Source organism: Salvelinus alpinus, chromosome 15 (assembly GCF_045679555.1).
Source record: "Salvelinus alpinus chromosome 15, SLU_Salpinus.1, whole genome shotgun sequence".
Taxonomy (NCBI): Eukaryota; Metazoa; Chordata; class Actinopteri; order Salmoniformes; family Salmonidae; genus Salvelinus; species Salvelinus alpinus.
In genome coordinates this window covers 57,377,638-57,399,671 of record NC_092100.1, presented here as the reverse complement: position 1 = coordinate 57,399,671, position 22,034 = coordinate 57,377,638, and the positions used below count along the sequence as shown (strand labels likewise).

At 43.7% G+C, this 22,034-nt stretch overlaps 1 protein-coding gene across 1 annotated transcript in view; it reads right to left on the bottom strand.

The window, feature by feature from the left end:
- Positions 1–10,601: 10,601 nt before the first annotated feature.
- The window catches only part of LOC139540406 (homeobox protein aristaless-like 4), a 54,502-nt gene continuing 43,069 nt past the window's right edge, over positions 10,602–22,034 (bottom strand). Inside the window, exon 4 of the mRNA XM_071344204.1 lies at positions 10,602–21,577. Coding sequence (XP_071200305.1) covers positions 21,239–21,577 — 339 coding nt within the window. The 3' untranslated portion in view covers positions 10,602–21,238. The remainder of the gene's footprint in view (positions 21,578–22,034) is intronic.

Genomic DNA, 22,034 nt, shown 5'->3' with positions numbered 1-22,034 from the left:
TGACCGGGGCAACCATAGCAGGGCAGATATTTGACAAACTGACTTGTTAGGAAGGTGGCATCCTATGACTCTGCTACATTGAAAGTCACTGAGCTCTTCAGTAATGCCATTCTACTGCCAATGTTTGTCTATGGAGATTGCATGGCCTTGTGCTTGATTATAATTGTTTATATTTTTTATATACATGTATATGCCTGTCAGCACCGGGTGTGGCTGAAATAGCCGAATCCAATAATTTGAAGGGGTGTCCACATACACTATAAATTCAAAAGGTGTCATAGTAGGTACATTTTTCCTCAATAAATTAAGTCAAACCTGTCATAGCAATGGTTAGCATTCTTTGTTTACAAACTCCTTAATAGCATACCTGTGAGGGGAATCTACCTAGTAGAAGTTGTAGGTTTTTAGTCTCAGATTTTATTTGAGCATGAAGAAAAGAGCTGCTGCGTAAATCATTTAATTGATCCTTAGGTTGTCCTCATCATAATGTCATTCATGTGTTATGACTGGATTAGTCTACTACCTTTTTTTATGTAAATTTAGATTATCAAAGAGGTTAAAGTGTAGAGTTTGCTTCTTTTGGGAAGACATAGTTCACATTACACATTGACTCTTGGGGGTGCCTGATTTTAAAAAAATTGACTTTTTGAAAATCTTTGACGTTGATCAATTCTTGTGGGGGCCCCTGATTGATGCCGGGAGTGGGATCCCCATAACCAGTCTGTAATGGGGGCTTAGTTTGAGCCTTGCATTTTTCCCTGTTGCTGTGCCACAATGGTTAAAGATCTCCCATAGCTGAGTAACTGTGTCCCACAAGCCCTCAGAGCCCTCATGACAATCCAGCCTGGCTCAGTGACGGACACTGTTGTGCCCACTACCAGACTTGTCACAGGAAGTGACCTCACACTGACAGGAAATGAGTCCTTGCGGACAGGACGTTTTTCAGACATGCCCCATGTCAGTGTCGTCGTGAGAGATTTCTTTCTCACTTTGACTTACTCACACCAGACCAGACCTGGGTTCAAATACTTTGACTGGGCTTGTCCCAAAAAAGTGCCATGTGAGGAGACTGCTCTGCTATGCGGTGAGACACAAAAAGAATGGCCAGTAACCAGTAAATAAACCTCTGACTGGGGTTGGGAATCAAACTACACTGCACTGTGCCAACAATTGTCACGTTCTGACCATAGTTCTTTTGTGTTTTCTTTGTTTTAGTGTTGGTCAGGACGTGAGCTGAGTGGGCATTCTATGTTGTGTGTCTAGTTTTCCTGTGTCTGTGTTTGGCCTGATATGGTTCCCAATCAGAGGCAGGTGTTAGTCGTTTGTCTCTGATTGGGAGCCATATTTAGGTAGCCTGTTTTGTGTTGGGTTTTGTGGGTGGTTGTCTTCTGTCTTTGTGTCTATGCACCAGATAGGACTGTTTCGGTTTTTCCACATTTATTGTTTTGTATTTTGTAGTGTTCACGTTTTTTGTTGTTATTAAAGATGATGAACACTAACCACGCTGCGCTTTGATCCTCTCCTTCGTCCACCACAGAAGAAAGCTGTTACAACAATAGAACTGCAAAAAAGGAAGACCTAGTTTAAATTTAGAAACATGACCACTCATTCGTAGAGAAAGGATTGACACAGCCAGGAAAAAAATCAAACCTCCCAGCCTGGCCCCAACCAGACCATAACATGATCTGCTTGACTTTGCCCTGCTAGGAATGTTGGACCAGCTAACCCATTACTTCTTGCTCGCAAGAACAATCACTGTCTTTTCCACATCTGTGTAAGAACTTCTGGAGGGGTCCAGAGGCGCAGATAAGAGGAGAGAGGAGATGGCCTGGGAGAAATGCCTGTCATCCAATAAAGCCGCCACTGGGACCTGACAACACTGAGAGTGAGAAGCTGGAGACCATCCACAGGAATATGTCAAGGGAAGGAGCCTGTTTTACAATGAAAAGAAGAAGAAGAGGTCACAGACTGAGTAAAAGTTGAGGGAAAGCATGTATCGGCAGAGAAGATGAAAGATCCAACACAATATACAAAAAGTGGATCAAGATCCAGAAAAATCCTCCTCTTCGTTGTTGGCCGTGTGTCTTTTATGAGATAAACACAACCAGAGGGGAGGAAGAGGGGCCCATTGCGCCCTCATGAAACATAAGGGGTCACGCTGCTTCATAACCCAGCTCCCAGACCACCGCCTCCTCACAGCCTCCAGACCAAAGCCTCCAGAGTCGAGACCCCAGCATCTAGCCAGGCTCCACTCCACTGACACCCCTAATAGAGACCTGGCCCTGCACAGTTAAAGGTACAGTGTGACCTGGAGTTCTGGTCAATAGTAATTTCAATTCTTAATATGGGCTTCAAGTGGCAGGGCTGTCCTTTTGCTGAAAAATGAATCCCAGACTGTAACTTTAATAAACCCCTGGCCTGCACAGTTAAGGGACCATGACGGCCATTAGGGCCACTTCAAAGTTCACTCCACTACATTAGTGGCCTGTTGGTAGGGTCCTGTAGACCAGAGAGGGGACAGATCAATTTTCTAATCTCAATGGCTGACTGGTTTAGTTTTTCGTTCACCCAACCTGTCAATCAAATTGCTCCATTACAAGTGGATGCTCGTTAAGATTCGTTAAGGGGCCATCGTTAGCCAATCCTAAACTGGTGTTAATCATCGTTAGCAGGACTGCAGGGCAGTTAGTCAGATCGTATGTCAGCTTTCAGTGACATCTCTAATAGGTCATATTTTAGACCTGACTCTTGGGCTATTACACTGTTAAAATGTGTTTGATAGTAAAGCTTGTGGGGTTGTATATCCACTCTTTTATTGGCACTGTAGTGAAGGGACCCGTCAGATTCCTATAGGTTTGAGAGTTGCCGGAATCTATGGAAAACATTGTACCCAGTGACCATTTTAAATCCGTCCACCTAATTGGCACAGGCACCACTTTGGGCCTATAAAATGAGAGCGAGAGAGAGAAATAAATAGTACTTCAACTATTTGCACATAATGACATTTGAAATGTCTTTATTCTTTTGGGACTTTTGTGGGTGTAATATTTACTTTTAATTTGTATTGTTTATTTAACTTTTGTTTTATCTACTTCACTTGCTTTGGCAATGTTAACATCTTTCCCATGGAGAGAGAGGGAGAGAGACTCCTAGAATTGTTCACCCTCTTCCACTAGAGTCCCCACAAATAATCACCCAGTTATACCCCATCCTGGCCACCAATAATGACCCTTATTATCCAGCTAACATGTCTGTTGGCTTTCTGACCTGCTAACACAGAGAGTGGGGGGATGCATTTAAAGTAGTACTACCGACACATGGAAGTGGGTTTGGGGAAGCCAAGGAAGGGTAAAAGAGGTGACCAGGGTGGGGTATGACTACTGAGTAAAGGGGTTAAATCAGCCCTTCTCAGCCCTCTGCTCTTTCATTTATTGTTTCATAAACTGTAACTTGTGACATACTAAGTCCTCTTATAGGCGTGGGCTAAATCCAGCGTGGGGAAAAGAGCTCATTGAGACTCGTATTTAGACTAAAAACGGATCAAATCAAATCAAATGTATTTATATAGCCCTTCTTACATCAGCTGATATCTCAAAGTGGTGTACAGAAACCCAGCCTAAAACCCCAAACAGCAAGCAATGCAGGTATAGAAGCACGGTGGCTAGGAAAAACTCCCTAGAAAGGCCAAAACCTAGGAAGAAACCTAGAGAGGAACCAGGCTAAGAGGGGTGGCCAGTCCTCTTCTGGCTGTGCCGGGTGGAGATTATAACAGAACATAGCCAAGATGTTCAAATGTTCATAAATGACCAGCATGGTCAAAAAATTATAATCACAGTAGTTGTCGAGGGTGCAGCAAGTCAGCACCTCAGGAGTAAATGTCAGTTGGCTTTTCATAGCCGAACATTAAGAGTATCTCTACCGCTCCTGCTGTCTCTAGAGATCTGAAAACAGCAGGTCTGGGACAGGTAGCACGTCCGGTGAACAGGTCAGGGTTCCATAGCCGCAGGCAGAACAGTTGAAACTGGAGCAGCAGCATCGCCAGGTGGACTGGGGACAGCAAGGAGTCATCATGCCAGGTAGTCCTGAGGCATGGTCCTAGGGCTCAGGTCCTCCGAGAGAGAGAAAGAAAGAAAGAAAGAGAGAATTAGAGAGAGCATACTTAAATTCACACAGGACACCGGATAAGACAGGAGAAGTACTCCAGATATAACAAACTGACCCTAGCCCCCCCAACACATAAACTACACATAAACTACTGCAGCATAAATACTGGAGGCTGAGACAGGAGGGGTCAGGAGACACTGTGGCCCCATCCGATGATACCCCCGGACAGGGCCAAACAGGAAGGATATAACCCCACCCACTTTGCCAAAGCACAGCCCCCACACCACTAGAGGGATTTCTTCAACCACCAACTTACCATCCTGAGACAAGGCCGAGTATAGCCCACAAAGATCTCCGCCACGGCACAACCCATGGGGGGGACGCCAACCCAGACAGGAATCTGAACAAATCCTATCTACGGAGGCATCAGGGAAAATGATTGGCAGAATGAAATGCCTGTATGGCATTGTATGGGCTACAATTCTATATTTGAGTGAGATGATTCCATAGTAAAGAACCAATGTGAACTAGGGAGAGAAGGGGGTAGCTAAAGGATGCCCCGACCATGGATCCCAGAGTCATGAAGACCGATCTCCCTACTCCACCCGTGAATGACTCTGGCCCTGGGCCAGCACTAAAAAGAGCAGGGGGCTCTCCACCACTCCCCCCTCTACACATAATAAACATGCTCACTCTCTCCACCCAGACTATCAGCTTTAGAGGGGCCACAGCCAGGCTTGCCTTCCCCAACCTCCCCTTACCTCTCTCCTTCACCTCCGCACCACCTTCCCATTTTCAGTATGTTTTCAATTACGGGCCCCTGCAGAACCCCCTGTCGTATTTATAGACTGCTCCAGTCCTGCTCAGCAGGAACCTCTCGCTAGCTCTCCTGCAGTTACAGATCGGATCTTTAATATGATCCATTTCGTCGCAGATCTGAGTGATAAAAAATAACATGGGTGAATCGAGTTCTATCTAACAATGATGTTGCACACTCCTGAATAATATCCTGGGATATGGTGATTATCATGGTGGTTGGGAAGTTCACAACAAGTTTTTTAAATCTGCAGGGTGTCAGGGTGGGATGTCCTTCAACCTGGAACAAGCAGAGATAAGGGGGAGAAACTAACCTCAATGCTTAAATTTCAATGCTGGTTCAAGTTGCTGAAGCTACAACTACATTTATTAATGTGCAATAGTTTTAAGTTTTGCATATTTTTAGGTTCGATCAAATTGTTTACAGTAAGAGTAGAATAACTTTGGATCTAACTTTAACTAAATACCAACCGCAATGGTGAAACACAATAGGGGAAGGGAAAGTGGCATAAGAAACTTAGCTAACGTTGGCTAGGTGAACATAACATGCAGATAGATATCAAAACAGACTCATCAATAGAATGCACAAATAACTTGGCTGGCCAGCAAGCCTAGATTGAACAGAACACAGCTGGCTGAATTTCATACGTTTGTCATCAGATGTTAAACGTCTTACCTCCAAACGAGTCGTGCAGGACTGTTTTCTCCTGCCAATGCAATGGAGTGAAACGTGATCAGGTGCGCACTTTAGTCCCCGAAAACAAATGGGGGAAAAAAGATTTGCTACATGTCTTTAGCTGGCTAGCAAGATTGCTGATTTAAAAACTGTCTGGGTCTTCACAATTGACACATTGCTGAATCGGCGATTAGTTAGTTTAGTTCTTTATCTCTAAACAGCCGATAATCAGGATGAGATCGCCTGCTAGCTAGCTATCGCATCCAACGTGAGCTCCCGAGTGGCGCAGCGGTCTAAGGCACTGCATCTCAATGCTAGAGGCGTCACTACAGACACCCTGATTCGAATCCAGGCTGTATCACAACCGGCTGTGATTGGGAGTCCCATTGGGCGGCGCACAATTGGCCCAGGTTTGGCCGATGTAGGCCGTCATTGTAAATAAGAATTTGTTCTTAACTGACTTGCCTAGTTAAATAAAGGTTACATTTTAAAAATTGTTAGCTAACTTAACCAGTTACTTAACATTTGAATAAAAAAATATATATATGACAGTATTTTTCACGTTTTAACATAACGCAAAATAAATGTTGCATTATTCTTTATTCTTCTGGAAAAAGGTTATCCCAAGCATGTCCTCCATTTTAATTCTGATTTTTACATTTTTGCTGTGCCGCAACGTGTTATGGGATAGCTTCCCCGGCGAAGGACATGCCAGTTTTGAGTTCCTGCTTAGAAATTCTGCCTCAAAAGGCAGCATCCAATTGCAACCATTATCGGGCACCTCATTATTGCTCCCTAAAAGATCATGTCTGTGTCCTGCTTGCAACCAAAGTCTTTAAATACTTTTTTTGCCTTCTGGTTGGTTAAGTTAAGATCCGACAATTGTAAATCAAATTTTATTTGTCACATACACGTGTTTATCAGATGTTATTGCAGGTATAGCGAAATGCTTGTAGAGGTCAGACACACAGAACAATTAGCCTCTTGTTGGCTCGTGTGTAGTTCACTACAGTATGCGTCTCTCTGAGCCTGATGGACCGATTTAAAAAGGTTGTGTAAATAGGCACAAAGTGTAGAGAAAAATTGTAAGAAACGGAGTGAAACGAGGAGGTACTTTCTGAACTTGTCCAATAAGAGAATTTGAAATGTCTTGTTATTGTCAGTGTGTTATTGTCAATGAACAGGACCAAGGAGTTGAGCAGATATGGCTACAATGATTGAAAGCAGATTGTTTCCCCCACTGGGGTATATGTGGAGTGAAATGTGGAATGAATGCTGCGTTGGCCCCCTGTGATGTTATTCTGTTAGAGGGAGGAGGGGGGTGGAGAGGCTGTAGAAACAGATCCCATAGAGGGAGAGAGTAAATATGATACTTAGTAAACACACAGAAGTACTACTGCATCATTTCATTTTCCTCCTCTGACCCTTTACCCCTGACCTGTGGTATCAGACATCCCAGGATAGGACATGAATGGGTTATGAACACAATCTATCTTCACATATCTCATTGAATAAAGCTTAAAACGTAGTAATGATTTTAGTCCAATAACCTTCATCAGAAACATTTGAGATACCCTTGGCATCTCTCTCTCCATTTCCTGCTCACCCCACTGCTAAATGACTGCAAGGAATCTGAGGCTACGCAACTTACCTTGATACCCTCCGCCACAAGTGTTTCATGAGGTCTTGAAAATAAAACATTTCATCCATTTACTTCATGGAGATCCCCCTTTATTTCAGAATCACTTCAAAACACAAGTAAAATAAGTAAAATCAAGTCAGCAAGGTAATTCTGTATCAAGAGCTCAGCGTTCGACACCATAGTACCCTCAAATCAAGGACAACAAACTCTCCCTCAACGTGATCAAGACAAAGGAGATGATTGTGGACTACAGGAAAAGGAGGACCGAGCACGCTCCCATTCTCATCGACGGGGCTGTAGTGGAGCAGGTTGAGAGCTTCAAGATCCTTGATGTCCACATCACCATCTAACTGGTCCAAACACACCAAGACAGTACTGAAGAGGGCACGACAAAGCCTATTCTCCCTCAGGATACTGAAAAGATTTGGCATGGGTCCTCAGATCCTCAAAAGGTTCTACAGCTGCACCCTCGGGAGCATCCTGACTGGTTGCATCACTGCCTGGTATGGCAACTGCTTGGCCTCCGACCACAAGGCACAACAGAGGGTAGTGCGTACGGCCCAGTACATCACTGGGGCCAAGCTTCCTGCCATCCAGGACCTCTATACCAGGCTGTGTCAGAGGGAGGCACAAAAAATTGTCAGACTCCAGCCACCCTAGTCATAGACTGTTCTCTCTGCTACCGCACAGCAAGAGGTACCGGAGCGCCAAGTCTAGGTCCAAGAGGCTTCTAAACAGCTCTAATCCCAAGCCAGGAGACTCCTGAACATCTAATCAAATGGCTACCCAGACTATTTGCATTGCCCCCCCCCCCCCCCTTCTACACTGCTGCTACACTCTGTTATGATCTATACATAGTCACTTTAATAACTCTACCTACAGTTGAAGTCGGAAGTTTACATACACCTTAGCCAAATACATTTAAACTCAGTTTTTCACAATTCCTGACATTGAATCCTAGTAAATATTCCCTGTCTTAGGTCAGTTAGGATCACCACTTTATTTTAAGAATGTGAAATGTCAGAATAATAGTAGAGAGAATGATCTATTTCAGCTTTTATTTCTTTCATCACATTCCCAGTGGGTCAGAAGTTTACATCACTCAATTAGTATTTGGTAGCATTGCCTTTAAATTGTTTAACTTGGAACAAACGTTTCGGGTAGCCTTCCACAAGCTTCCCACAATAAGTTGTGTAAATTGTGGCCCATTCCTCCTGACAGAGCTGGTGTAACTGACTCAGGTTTGTAGGCCTCCTTGCCTCGCACACACATTTTCAATTCTGCCCACAAATGTTCTATAGGATTGAGGTCAGGGCTTTGTGATGGCCACTCCAATACCTTGACTTTGTTGTCCTTAAGCCATTTTGCCACAACTTTGGAAGTATGCTTGGGGTCATTGTCCATTTGGAAGACCCATTTGCGACCAAGCTTTAACTTCCTGACTGAGGTCTTGAGATGTTGCTTCAATATATCGACATAATTTTCCTCCCTCATGATGCCATCTACTTTGAAGTGCACCAGTCCCTCCTGCAGCAAAACACCCCCACAACATGATGCTGCCACCCCCGTGCTTCACGGTTGGGATTGTGTTCTTCGGGTTGCAAGCCTCCCCCCTTTTTCCTCCAAACACAATGATGGTCATTATGGCAAAACAGTTCTATTTTTGTTTCATCAGACCAGAGGACATTTCTCCAAAAAGTACGATCTTTGTCCCCATGTGCAGTTGCAAACCGTAGTCTGGCTTTTTTGGGCAGTTTTGGAGCAGTGGCTTCTTCCTTGATGAGCGGCCTTTTAGGTTATGTCGATATAGGCCTCGTTTTACTGTTGATAGTTACTTTTGTACCCGTTTCCTCCAGCATCTTCACAAGGTCCTTTGCTGTTCTGGGATTGATTTGCACTTTTCGCACCAAAGTACGTTAATCTCTAGTGTCAGGACCCGGTGCGAGAAACAGTCACTAAATCGGCAGAACCCAGAAGATGAGGCAGACACAGCAGTACTAGAGATGGTGGTTTAATAAAAAATAGATATCTTCCAAAATACAAAGAAAATCCACAAAGTGGTAAAAACAGCAAGGGAAAAACAAACCTCAAAAGACTAATCCCAAAATACAAAAGAACAAAACCAGAGAACCTCTGGAAAATCCAACAGGAGAAAAATATATGTTCACAACAAGGCTTGGGCTGGGGCTGGGTGCTAACATACAAACACTGAGCAAGGAACTGAGGAACACACAGGGATTAAATACTAACAAGGGAACGACATACAGGTGCAAACAATAATTAGAGCAAGGGAAAAACAAAAGGTACAAAAAAGGTGCAATGGGGACATCTAGTGACAAAAAACCAGAACAGTCCTGGCCAAAACCTGACATCTAGGAGACAGAACGCGTCTCCTTCCTGAGCGGTATGACGGATGCGTGGTCCCATGGTGTTTATACTTGCGTACTATTGTTTGTACCGATGAATGTGGTACCTTCAGGCGTTTGGAAATTGCTCCCAAGGATGAACCAGACTTGTGGAGGTCTAAAATTGTTTTTCTGAGGTCTTCAGTTGATATTCTTTTGATGTTCCATGATGTCAAGCAAAGAGGCACTGAGTTTGAATGTAGGCCTTGAAATACATCCACAGTTACACCTCCAATTGACTCAAATGATGTCAATTAGCCGATCAGAAGCTTCTAAAGCCATGACATTTTCTGGAATTTTCCAAGCTGTTTAAAGGCACAGTCAACTTAGTGTATTTAAACTTCTGAACCACTGGAATTGTGAAACAGTGAAATAATCTGTCTGTAAACAATTGTTGGAAAAATGACTTGTATCATGCACAAAGTAGATGTCCTAACCGACTTGCCAAAACAATAGTTTGTTAAAAATACATTTGTGGAGTGATTGAAAAACTTGTTTTAATGACTCCAACCTAAGTGTATGTAAACTTCCGACTTCAACTGTACATATTACCTTGACTAACCTGTGCCCCCGCACATAGACTCTGTACCGGTACCCCCTGTATATAGCCCCGCTATTGTTATTTACTGCTGCTCTTTAATTATTATTTACTTTTCTTTATTCTGTTTAGGTATTTGTCTAAACTTCATTGTTGGTTAAGGGCTTGTAAGTAAGCATTTCACTGTGACGTCTACACCTGTTGTATTTGGTGTATTTGACAAATACAATTTCATTTGATGCCTCAATGATTTAAAGGAAGGTTAAATTCAGGTATGTGACAGACAAGACCAACAGCCGCACAGCACTGGCTTATTAAGAAGAGCTGCTGCCTTAAAGGAATTATCTCAAACATTTGTAAGTGCAGTAACTTAGTTCAATGGCGCACAATTATAAACTCAACAAAAAAAGAAACGTCCTCTCACTGTCAACTGCGTTTATTTTCAGCAAACTTAACATCTGTAAATTATATGTATGAATATAAGATTCAACAACTGAGACAAACTGAACAAGTTCCACAGACATGAAATGGAATAATGTGTCCCTGAACAAAGGGGGGGTCAAAATCAAAAGTAACAGTCCGTACCAGCTGCATTAAGTACTGCAGTGCATCTCCTCCTCATGGACTGCACCAGATTAGCCAGTTCAGCCCACTCTTCCACCAAGGCACCTGCAAGTTCCCGGACATTTCTGGGGGGAATGGCCCTAGCCCTCACCCTCCGATCCAACAGGTCCCAGACGTGCTCAATGGGATTGAGATCCAGGCTCTTCGCTGGCCCTGGCAGAACACAGACATTCCTGTCTTGCAGGAACTCGCGCACAGAACGAGCAGTATGACTGGTGGCATTGTCATGCTGGAGGGTCATGTCAGGATGAGCCTGCAGGAAGGGTACCACATGAGGGAGGAGGATGTCTTCCCTGTAACGAACAGCATTGAGATTGCCTGCAATGACAAGCAGCTCAGTCCGATGATGCTGTGACACACCGCCCCAGACCATGACAGACCCTCCACCTCCAAATTACTCTCACTCTAGAGTACAGGCCCCGGTGTAACGCTCATTCCTTCAATGATGAACGCATATCCGACCATCACCCCTGGTGAGACAAAACCGCGACTCGTCAGTAAAGAGCACTTTTTGCCAGTCCTGTCTGGTCCAGCGACGGTGGGATTGTGCCCATATGCGATGTTGCGGGTACAACAACAGGCCTTACAACAGGCCTACAAGCCCTCAGTCCAGCCTCTCTCAGCCTATTGCGGACAGTCTGAGCACTGATGGAGGGATTGTGCGTTCCTGGTATAACTCGGGTAGTTGTTGTTGTCTTCCTGTACTTGTCCCACAGGTGTGATGTTCGGATGTACCGATCCTGTGCAGTTGTTACACGTGGTCTGCCACTGCGAGGACAATCAGCTGTCTTGGGCGTTTCACAGTACGGACATTGCAATTTATTGCCCTGGCCACATTTGCAGTTCTCATGCCTCCTTGCAGCATGCCTAAGGCACGTTCATGCAGATGAGCAGTGACCCTGGGCATCTTTCTTTTGGTGTTTTTTAGTCAGTAGAAAGGCCTCTTTAGTATCCTAAGTTTTCATAACTGTGACCTTAATTGCCTACCGTCTGTAAGCTGTTAGTGTCTTAACAACCATTCCACACGTGCATGTTCCTTAATTGTTTATGGTTCATTGAACAAGCATGGGAAACAGTGTTTAAACCCTTTACAATGAAGATCTGTATTTGGATTTGGATTATTTGGATTTTTACTAATTATCTTTGAAAGACAGGGTCCTGAAAAAGTAAGATTTATTAAGGCACAATCAGGAATCCATAGAAATAAAAGATGAATATACAAAAAACATACAGAATATTGTAGCTTAAAGCCGTAAGCAAATTAGAAAGTAATTTCAATCTCGGTAAAATCCAGTGAAACGAATTATCAAACACGCAAAATACCTTTACACTTCATAGCGATAAAGAGTATGATAGGTGTAATACTTCAAAACAAGAGATGGTACATTTTCAAGGCTAAATGCTCTGCACAAAATGAACAAGAAAAAAGCATCACTCTACACATTCACACAAATGTAATCATAGTAATAACCATGAGTCTCTGTCGCTCTGTTTCAGTAGTATCAAAATGGAAGGAGCTGCAGAGGAGTTATAGGTCACTTTTTGAAGGGTTAGGCAGAATCAGCAGGAGTGACTGAGACAGGGTTCACTAATTATACAACTCATTAAATTATTTGAAGTAACATTGAGTATGGGATCTAATTTCTGTGGAGAGATGGTGTGATGGAGAGAGAGACCCGGGCCGTCCAGTTGTCTAGCTCTCCGACTAGGGGAGGGAGAGAGGAGGGGATCTACAACCCAGCCTCTGGGGCCCCAGCGGCCGTCACACAGGGAAGGATCCGCCATGAGTAGACTAACGAAGACTGACTCTAGTGACAGGCATTTTCACTCCTTTAATCGCTGGCTTTAGTCTAGTGACAGGTCTGGTCACCCCAGTAATAACTGCAGTCTCACTGCAATCCTGCTCAGATCACAGAATGTTGTCTATAGGTAGCCAGCTTATAGGACCAATCAGGTCACCCAGTCATAAAGCTGCTTTAGCCTTGTGGGTTGGGTAATGGAACAGATTGATTCTACACTCTATCTCTCTCGGAACGATCTTCTTGACTCTAACCAGTCAGGCTGCAAGACGGGTCACTCAACCGAGACTGATCTTCTCTGTGTCACGGAGGCTCTCCGCACTTCTGTTCTCATCCTCCTAGATCTATCTGCTGCTTTCGACACCGTGAACCATCAGATCTCTAGACACCCTCTCAGAGCTGGGCGTCTCAGGCTCTGCACACTCTTGGATTGCATCCTACCTGGCAGGCCGCTCCTACCAGGTGACATGGAGAGGATCTGTGTCTGCACCATATACTCTCACTACTGGTGTCCCCCAGGACTCTGTTCTAAGCCCTCTTCTTGCTATACACCAGTCACTCGGCTCTGTCATATCCTCACATGGTCTCCTATCATTGCTATGAGAATGACAGTCAACTACTCCCCCCCCTTCTGACACACATCTCTGCGTGCCTCAATTTGGATGTCACCCCACCACCTCAAGCTCAACCTCAAAGACGGAACTGCTCTTCCTCCCAGGGAAGGTCTGCCCACTCAAAGCTCTCCATCATGGTTGACAACTCCAGTGTTGCCCTCCCAGAGTGCAAAGAACCTTGGCGTGACCCTGGACAACACCCTGTAATTCTCTGCAAACATCAAAGCAGTGACCCACTCCTGCAGTTTCATGCTCTACAACATCCGTAGAGTACGACCCTACCTCACACATGAAGCGGCACACGTCCTAATCCAGGCACTTGTCCTCACTGTTGGCTGGGCTCCCGGGTTGTGCCATCAAACCACTGCAACTTATACAGAACACTGCAGCCTGCCTTGTTTTCAACCTTCCCAAGTTCTCCCATGTCACTTCGCTCCTCCACACACTCCACTGGCTTCCAGTCGACGCTCGTATCAACGACAAGATCATGGTGCTTACCTACGGAACAGCAAGAGAAACTGCCCCTCCCTACCTTCAGACTATGCTCAAACCCTACACCCCAACCTGAGCACTCCGTTCTGCCACCTCAGGTCTCTTTGCTCCCCCGCCCACCCTTACGGGAGGGCAGCTTCCACTTAGCCCACTCTGTCCTGGCACCACAACGGTGGAACCAGCTTCCCCCTAAAAACAGCATCTTCAATAATCCTCCTCACCTCGAATCTTAAAAGCCTGTTTAAATGTGTTCTTTAATAAAGACTGGACTATTTAACCTACTATAAAGGTTAAATTGAGATCCTCAGTTAGGTGGTTAACTGATTTTTGTACTCTGATGTCCTTGGGTAGGTGGAGGGAGTCTAGAAGGGCATCTAGGAATCTTTGGGTTGTCTGAGAATTTATAACAAGACTCTTGATGATCCTTGGTTGGGGTCTGAGCAGATTATTTGTTGCGATTGCAAACATAATAAAATGGTGGTCTGATAGTCCAGGATTATGAGGAAAAACATTAAGATCCACAACATTTATTCCACGGGACAAAACTAGGTCCAGAGTATGACTGTGGCAGTGAGCAGGTTCGGAGACATATTGAACAAAACCCACTGAGTCGATCATGGCTCCGAAAGCCTTTTGGAGTGGGTCTGTGGACTTCTCCATGTGAATATTAAAGTCACCAACAAAAAAAACAAAAAAATCCCTATACTCTCTACACTCGCCAGTTTTAGCTTTAGCCAGCACCATCTTCAGATTAGCCTTAACGTCGGTAGCCCTGCCCGTTTTAAGTCTAACACTGCGGGTAATGTAGTCACCAATGACTAGGGTTTTCAATTTGTCAGAGCTAATGGTGGGAGGCTTCGGCGTCTCAGACCACGTAACGGGATGAGTAGAGACCAGAGAAGGCTCGGCCTCTGACTCCAACTCGCTGCTTAATGGGGAGAACCGGTTGAACATTCCTACAGCATTTCCTTCCAGAAGCCATGAGAAAGTTGCCCGGCTATGGGGACTGTGCGAGGGAATTTTTACTACTATCTGTACTTACTGGTGGCACAGGCACTGTTTCATCCTTTCCTACATTTAAAACTTCACTAGGGTAAGGGGCAGCATTCAGAATTTTGGATGAAAAGCATGCCCGAATTAAACTGCCTGCTACTCAGGCCCAGAAGCTAGGATATGCATATAATTGGTATATTTGGATAGAAAACACTGTAAAGCTTCCAACACTGTTAAAATAATGGCTGTGAGTATAACAGAACTGATTTGGCAGGCGAAAACCTGAGAAATCCATCCAGGAAGTAGGATTGTTTTATTTTTTGTAGTTTTCTATTCAATGCCATTACAGTATCCATTGACTTAGGACTCAAATTGCAGTTCCTATGCCTTCCACTAGATGTCAACAGTCTTTAGAAATTGTTTCAGGCTTGTATTCTGAAGAATTAGGGAGTAAGACCAGTCTGAATGACTGGACCCTAAAGTGTCACAGAGCTTTTTCATGCGCAATCCCGAGAGCGCGCCTTTCTTGTTTACCTTTTATATTCACAACGTTATTGTCCGGTTGAAATATTATCGATTATTTAGGCTAAAACCAACCTGAGGATGGAATATAAACATCGTTTGACATGTTTCTATGAACTTTACGGATACAATTTGGATTTTTTGTCTGCCTGTTGTGACTGCGTTTGAGCCTGTGGATTACTGAAGAAAACACTCAAACAAAACTGAGGTTTTTGGATATAAAGAGGGACTTTATCGAACAAAAGGAAAATTTATTGAGTAAATGAATGTCTGCTGAGTGGAACCATATGAAGATCATCAAAGGTAAGTGATTAATTTTATCTCTATTTCTGACTTGTGTAACTCTTCTACTTGGCTGGTTACTGTTTGTAATGATTTGTCTGCTGGGCGATGTTCTCAAATAATCGCATGGTATGCTTTCGCCGTAAAGCCTTTTTGAAATCTGACACCGTGGTTGGATTCACAAGAAGTTAATCTTTAAAACTTTGTATAATACTTGTATGTTTTCTGAATTTTTATAATGAGTATTTCTGTATTTGAATTTAGTGCTCTGCAATTTCCCTGGATGTTGGCCAGGTGGGACGCTAGCATCCCACGTACACCAGTGAGGTTAAATTACCCTTGCCTAACGATTGCGTCTGAAGCTGGGCCTGCATCACAGCTATCCTCGCCGTAAGGCGATCGTTCTCCTGTATATTATGAGTACAGCGACTGCAATTAGAATGCATCATGTTAATGTTACTACTTAACTTCGGCTGGTGGAGGTCCTGACGAACCACGTCCAGATAAAGCGTCCAGAGTGAAAAAGTTGAATGAAAAAAGTTGAGCGAGGGGAAAAACAAAAAATATAAACGGTAATTAAAAAGTAAAAACGTAAAAGTAAAAACCGTAAAGTTAGCAAAAGCAGGTAGCAAAATAAGGTTATCAACAAAATGCACAGCAGCACATAAACAAGTCTACAAGTTGTGACCGGAAATGAGTAGTAGGGAGTTGTAGTTTCCATCAGGCCAATAGTCTACATTGATTAGCGCATAAAACCTAGTAATTAACCACAATGACCATAATCCATTGTGCATCTACTTGTCCGATCTGTGTTTCTTCTACACCTGTTATGGAAGAGACAGAAGAATGCGCGATTATGAGGTGATAGAGTAGCCATAGCTTCCAAGTTTCTCTACCTGAAAATACATGATCTAAGTGATAGTTGGTATTCAGCAGTCATAAAAGTATGCGTCATTTACTTTGAAGAACTACTAAAATATTGATTTGTCAGACAACATAGGCAGCAGCTCTACAGAGATGAAATGATGACTTGAAATGAAATAATAGTCATAAAAAAAAAACAAAGGTAATATACACAACTAAAATATATTTTTTAGTAATGTGATTAAAATGATGATAGGGCAGTCACTACCATCATGGGACTTGTCTTATTCTGTGTTACAGTATTCAACCCTCATAATGCATAGTGGATTTAATGTTTTAAAAATAATTGAAACCTAAATAGAAAACCGTGATTCTGTCACGGCTGCTGAAGGATGAGGACCAAGGTGCAGCGTTGTGAGCGTAGATTTTACTTTATTTAAGAATGACGCCGACAAAAAACAATTAACCATACAAAAACAAACCGTGAAGCTAAAGGCACCAGTGCCAACAAACAAAGACAGCTTCCCACAAAGAACGGTGGGGAAAAAGCTACCTAAGTATGGTACTCAGTACTCTTTACTCAGTACTTTGTTGAAGCACCTTTGGCAGCGATTACAGCCTCGAATCTTCTTGGGTATGACGCTACAAGCTTGGCACACCTGTATTTGGGGAGTTTCTCCCATTCTTCTCTGCAGATCCCCCTCAAGCTCTGTCAGGTTGGATGGGGAGTGTCACTGCACAGCTATTTTCAGGTCTCTCCAGAGATATTCGATCAGGTTCAAGTCCGGGCTCTGGCTGGGCCACTCATGGACATTCAAAAACTTGTCACGAAGCCACTCCTGCATCGTCTTGGCTGTGTGCTTAGGGTCGTTGTCCTGTTGGAAGGTGAACCTTCGCCGCAGTCTGAGCTAAATTTCGAGCTAAATTTCGAAGTCTGATAGCAAAGGGGCTGAATACTTACTTAAATAAGGTATCTGTTTTTTTATTGTTAATGCATTTGTAAAAAAATCTAAAATCCTGTTTATGCTTTGTCAATGTGGGGTGTTGTGCGTAGATTGAGTATTTTTATTTTATCCATTATAGAATAAGTCTAAGGTAACAAAATGTGGAGAAAGTCAAGGGTTCTGAATACTTTCCAACGGGGGGGATTGTTTATACATACATGTATACATACTATTGAATAGGATAAATCTGAGTGGGAACGTCCCCCCTATGGGCATTATGCCTCTGACCACTTGCACTTTTAATGTAATCTCAACTACAATCCAGGTCATTTAGTTGTGCTATTAGACAAAGCACAGTGATGATAACACATTGTTGTTGTATAAATACAAAATATCTGACATTGTATTCCCATTTGAACGTTGTGCTTTTAAAATGGTTGAAAGTGCAGTGGTAACACATTTAGATGACAACTAAACAAAAAAAATCTGACATTTGAATTTGGTTATGCTTTTCGATTGTTGAAAGCATAGTGATAACACATTGTTAATTTCCCAAACTTCTGGCTGTTTTTTTTTGAGTGTGGTAATAAAAATGAGGTGTTGTGCTGTGTGTTGTTGTAATAAACAGTTTGTAGCTTGTGATTTATGGTGGTTTGACAGCTTGCTGATGAAGTTTTTGACATGTTCTCAGAAATCAGTCTTGAGCGCAGCTGCTGACTTGATACAGTCTGCAGCGCACTGACTCGTTTTGAAGCACATTTTTTGAAATACTGCACTAAACATCTTAGCTCAGGGGTGTCACTCATTCCATGGAGGGCCTAGTTCCTGCTGGTTTTTGTTTTTTCCTCTCCGTTAAGACCTAGACAGCCAGGTAAGGGGGGGTTCCTTACTAATTAGTGACCTTCATTCATCAATGGGAGGAGGAGAGAACCTGCAGACACTCGGCCCTCTGTGGAATGAGTTTGACACGTGCCTTAGTTGGATGTAAAATTGCGCGATTAAGACATCCTCAGCAAAACAATTTTTTATTACAGATTTCTTGATTTTCCTTAGATTAATCCTGACTATTTTGAGGAAATGTTGCTACTGTGACTCAAGAGGGATAAACAACAATAACTGCCAGGGTACAACTTATTTAACTGGGCAAGTCAGAACAAATTCTTATTTACAATGACGGCCAAACCCGGACGATGCTGGGCCAATTGTGCTCCGCCATATGGGACTCCCAATCACAGCCGGATGTGATGCAGACTGGATTCGATCTAGGGACTGCAGGGATGACGCTTGCACTGAGATGCAGTGCCTTTGACTGCTGCATCAATCGGGAGCCCTTACAATATAGTGAACATAACACATCCATATCGAACCACACCCCCAAGATGCAACTCTCGTTTTTTTTAATGAGCAGCAGAAAAGCCTAGGCGGAATCGATGAGATCAGCTCTCCTTTAAGTTTAGCTTATTTTCGACTTCCATAGAGTTTAGCTGTTCCTCAACTTTTATTTTTATTCAATAGCTAATTATATACAGTACCAGTCAAGTTTGGACACACCTACTCATTCCAGGGGTTTTCTTCATTTCTACAATTTTCTATATTGTAGAATAATAGTGAAGACATCGACTATGAAATAACACATATGGAATCATGTAGTAACCAAAAAAGTGTTAAAACAAATCAAAATATTTTAGATTCTTCAAAGTAGACACCCTTTGCCTTGATGACAGCTTTGCACACTCTTGGCCTTCTCTCAACCAGCTTCATGAGGTAGTCACCTGGAATGTATTTCAATTAGGTGTGCCTTGTTAAAAATTTGTGGAATTTCTTTCCTTCTTAATGCATTTAGCCAATCAGTTGTGTTGGGACAAGGTAGGGGTGGAATACAGAAGACAGCCCTATTTGGTAAAATACCAAGTCCATATTATGGCAAGAACAGCTCAAATAAGCATAGAGAAATGACAGTCCATTACTTTAAGACATGAAGGTCAGTCAATCTGGAAGATTTCAAGAACATTGAAAGTTTCTTCAATTGCAGTCCCAAAAACCATCAAGCACTATGATGAAACTCTCATTAGAACCGCCACAGGAAAGGAAGACTCAGTTACCTCTGCTGCAGAGAATAAGTTAATTAGACTTAACTGCACCTCAGATTGCAGCTCAATAAATGCTTCACAGACTTCAAGTAACAGACACATCAACTGTTCAGACTTTCATGGTCGAATTGCTGCGAAAAACACTAAAGAACACCAATAAGAAAAAGGACTTGCTTGGGCCAAGAAACACGAGAAATGGCTATTAGACCGATGGAAATCTGTCCTTTTGGTTTGAGTCCAAATGTGCGGGTTTTTTTTTGGGGGGGGGGGTTCCAACCGCCGTCTCTTTGAGACGCAGAGTATGTAAATGGATGATCTCTGCATGTATGGTTCCCACCGTGAAGCATGGAGGAGGTGTGATGATATGGGGGTGCTTTGCTGGTGACACTGTCTGTGATTTATTTAGAATTCAAGGCACACTTAACCAGCATGGCTACCATAGCATTCTGCAGTGATATGCCATCCCATCTGGTTTGCACTTAGTCCCACTATCATTTCTTTTTCAACAGGACAATGACCCAAAACACACCTCCGGGCTGTAAGGGTTATTTGGCCAAGAAGGAGAGTGATGGAGTGCTGCATCAGATGACCTGGCCTTCGCAATCACCCGACCTCAATGCAATGTAGATGGTTTGGTATGAGTTGGACCGCAGAGTAAAGGAAAAGCAGCCCACAGGTGTTCAGCATATGTGGGAACTGTCCAAAACGTGCACAACACCCTAGGGAAATCGACAATAAGCTAAACTTCGTAAAAGTAAACTATTCCTTTTAGAGTGTGTTTTTACACACCAGGGGAAAATCATTTGATCGTTAGTTTGAGTCTGATTGCATCTGTCTGTCCCTGTCGGAGTCTGCTTCGAGAGGGGATTTGGTTAGTGCTGGTGTTGGCTGCTGTTGTGTGTTATTCCTGACTGTCTGTCGGCATTGTTAGAGTGTGTTGTTATTCCTGCCTGTTGCTAGGGGAGACAGTGTTTCCTACAACCTGATAAGTTGGAGCTGGCAGTGAGGTGGCCTTGAGGGAGGAAGTGACACGTTCACTTAAAAAGACTGTCAATTGTACGCCTGCTGCCCCTCCTTCGCCCCCCTGACCAAATTGGCAAAAGCCGTGTCGCTTGTCTGAAAAGCCTTTTAATCTCTATTCTATAATACCTCTCTAGTTTCCAGAAGAGCAAATTATCGTTTTAGGAACTAGAGATAGCAAAGCATCTGGCCAGCACATCCCATGCAGCCCTAAACAACACAGATGTTGTCTTTCAGATGTTGACTTATTACCATACCATTACTGCCGCTTAGACAATTGGTCATTGTGTTGTGAGAAAGAGAAGTCCTGAATGGGGCTGATTCATGAAGAAATTGCTTATTAGAGTAGGTTTGTAATGTTTTTGTAATTGTTGTGTCCTCAGAGGAAACAGCTGGGTTTGAAGTGGCTTTGTCTCAGTGGGTGGGGGTTCAATAGATGGAGACACAAAAGGGGGAGTACAGAGACTTGAGAGATCAAGGAGTGGCACCACCACTCCTTCTGTCTAGATTAATCTCTACACCTCTCAGCATCTGCTGATTCTGTTTGTCACATAGTAAGTTATCTTGGCTGTGATGTGAATGGCCGCTCGACTCGTTATCTTCATTTGACCTGCTTTGGCATCATTCGTGCTATCAGGTGGCTTAGTCATAGTCCCTTCCTGGGCTTCCTCCACCTCCTCCTCTTCCCCACTGGCTGTGGGTGGGTCCAGATGTGGTGCTGTCTGGCTTAGTAGTCAGGGTTAAGGCGTGTTCTGGATCAGTTTGGGCGTGACCTTCCGGTCCAGACCTAGACCCAGGACCAATCCCATAGCATCATGTGTTCCAGGAGATAGCTGCGCTGTGTTCCTTAGCCTTCATACGCAGCACTGCGATACTAGAAGACTTCCTGTCTGGATCGACACGGTTCAGGTCGTATCCGTTGAGGCCTCGGCCACCACCTATTCCTCCAGCCCCGAAGAAACTCCCCATGTGCGTCTGTCCCATGTGACCCCCATGGTCCCGTCCTCCCAGGCTGGGCACGCCTAGGTAGTCAGAGACCCCTCCATGGGGGTGCGAGGGCATGCAGGAGGTGACTGATCCGTCAAAGGGCACCACACAGCCGGGGACAGGAAAGGCACTGCTGCCACCGCCCAGCCACGATGGGTTCTTGATCTACATGGAGGAACAGACAGGAGCAGGAGGTTAGGAGAACAATAATCTTGTAACTCAGAACCAAATCTCATGCTAACTTGATTTTCTCCTGGAAGCGAAAGTGGCTAACTAAAAACAGCAGATTCAGCCCCGGTCCTCTACAGAACTCAATCATTCCATTTAAGTTCCCCGCTTACTCTTAGCCCTCTATTCCGTGCTTGTTCATACAGTAGCTCTGAGCGCTATCCCATGCCTTATGTAGAATAAAAAACGTTATTATCCATCCAGGATGGACTTGGCATCACCTTAAATGAAAAGGATCACATACACATACACATCATCCACTTTTAAACCAGTCAGTCCATCGTGTTGCATAAACTAACAGAGAACATTAATACATTCACCACAAATGACCGCTGTCCCAACTGCACCAGATAGATAAGTACATATACTGATACAATTTACGTTGCATTTAGTA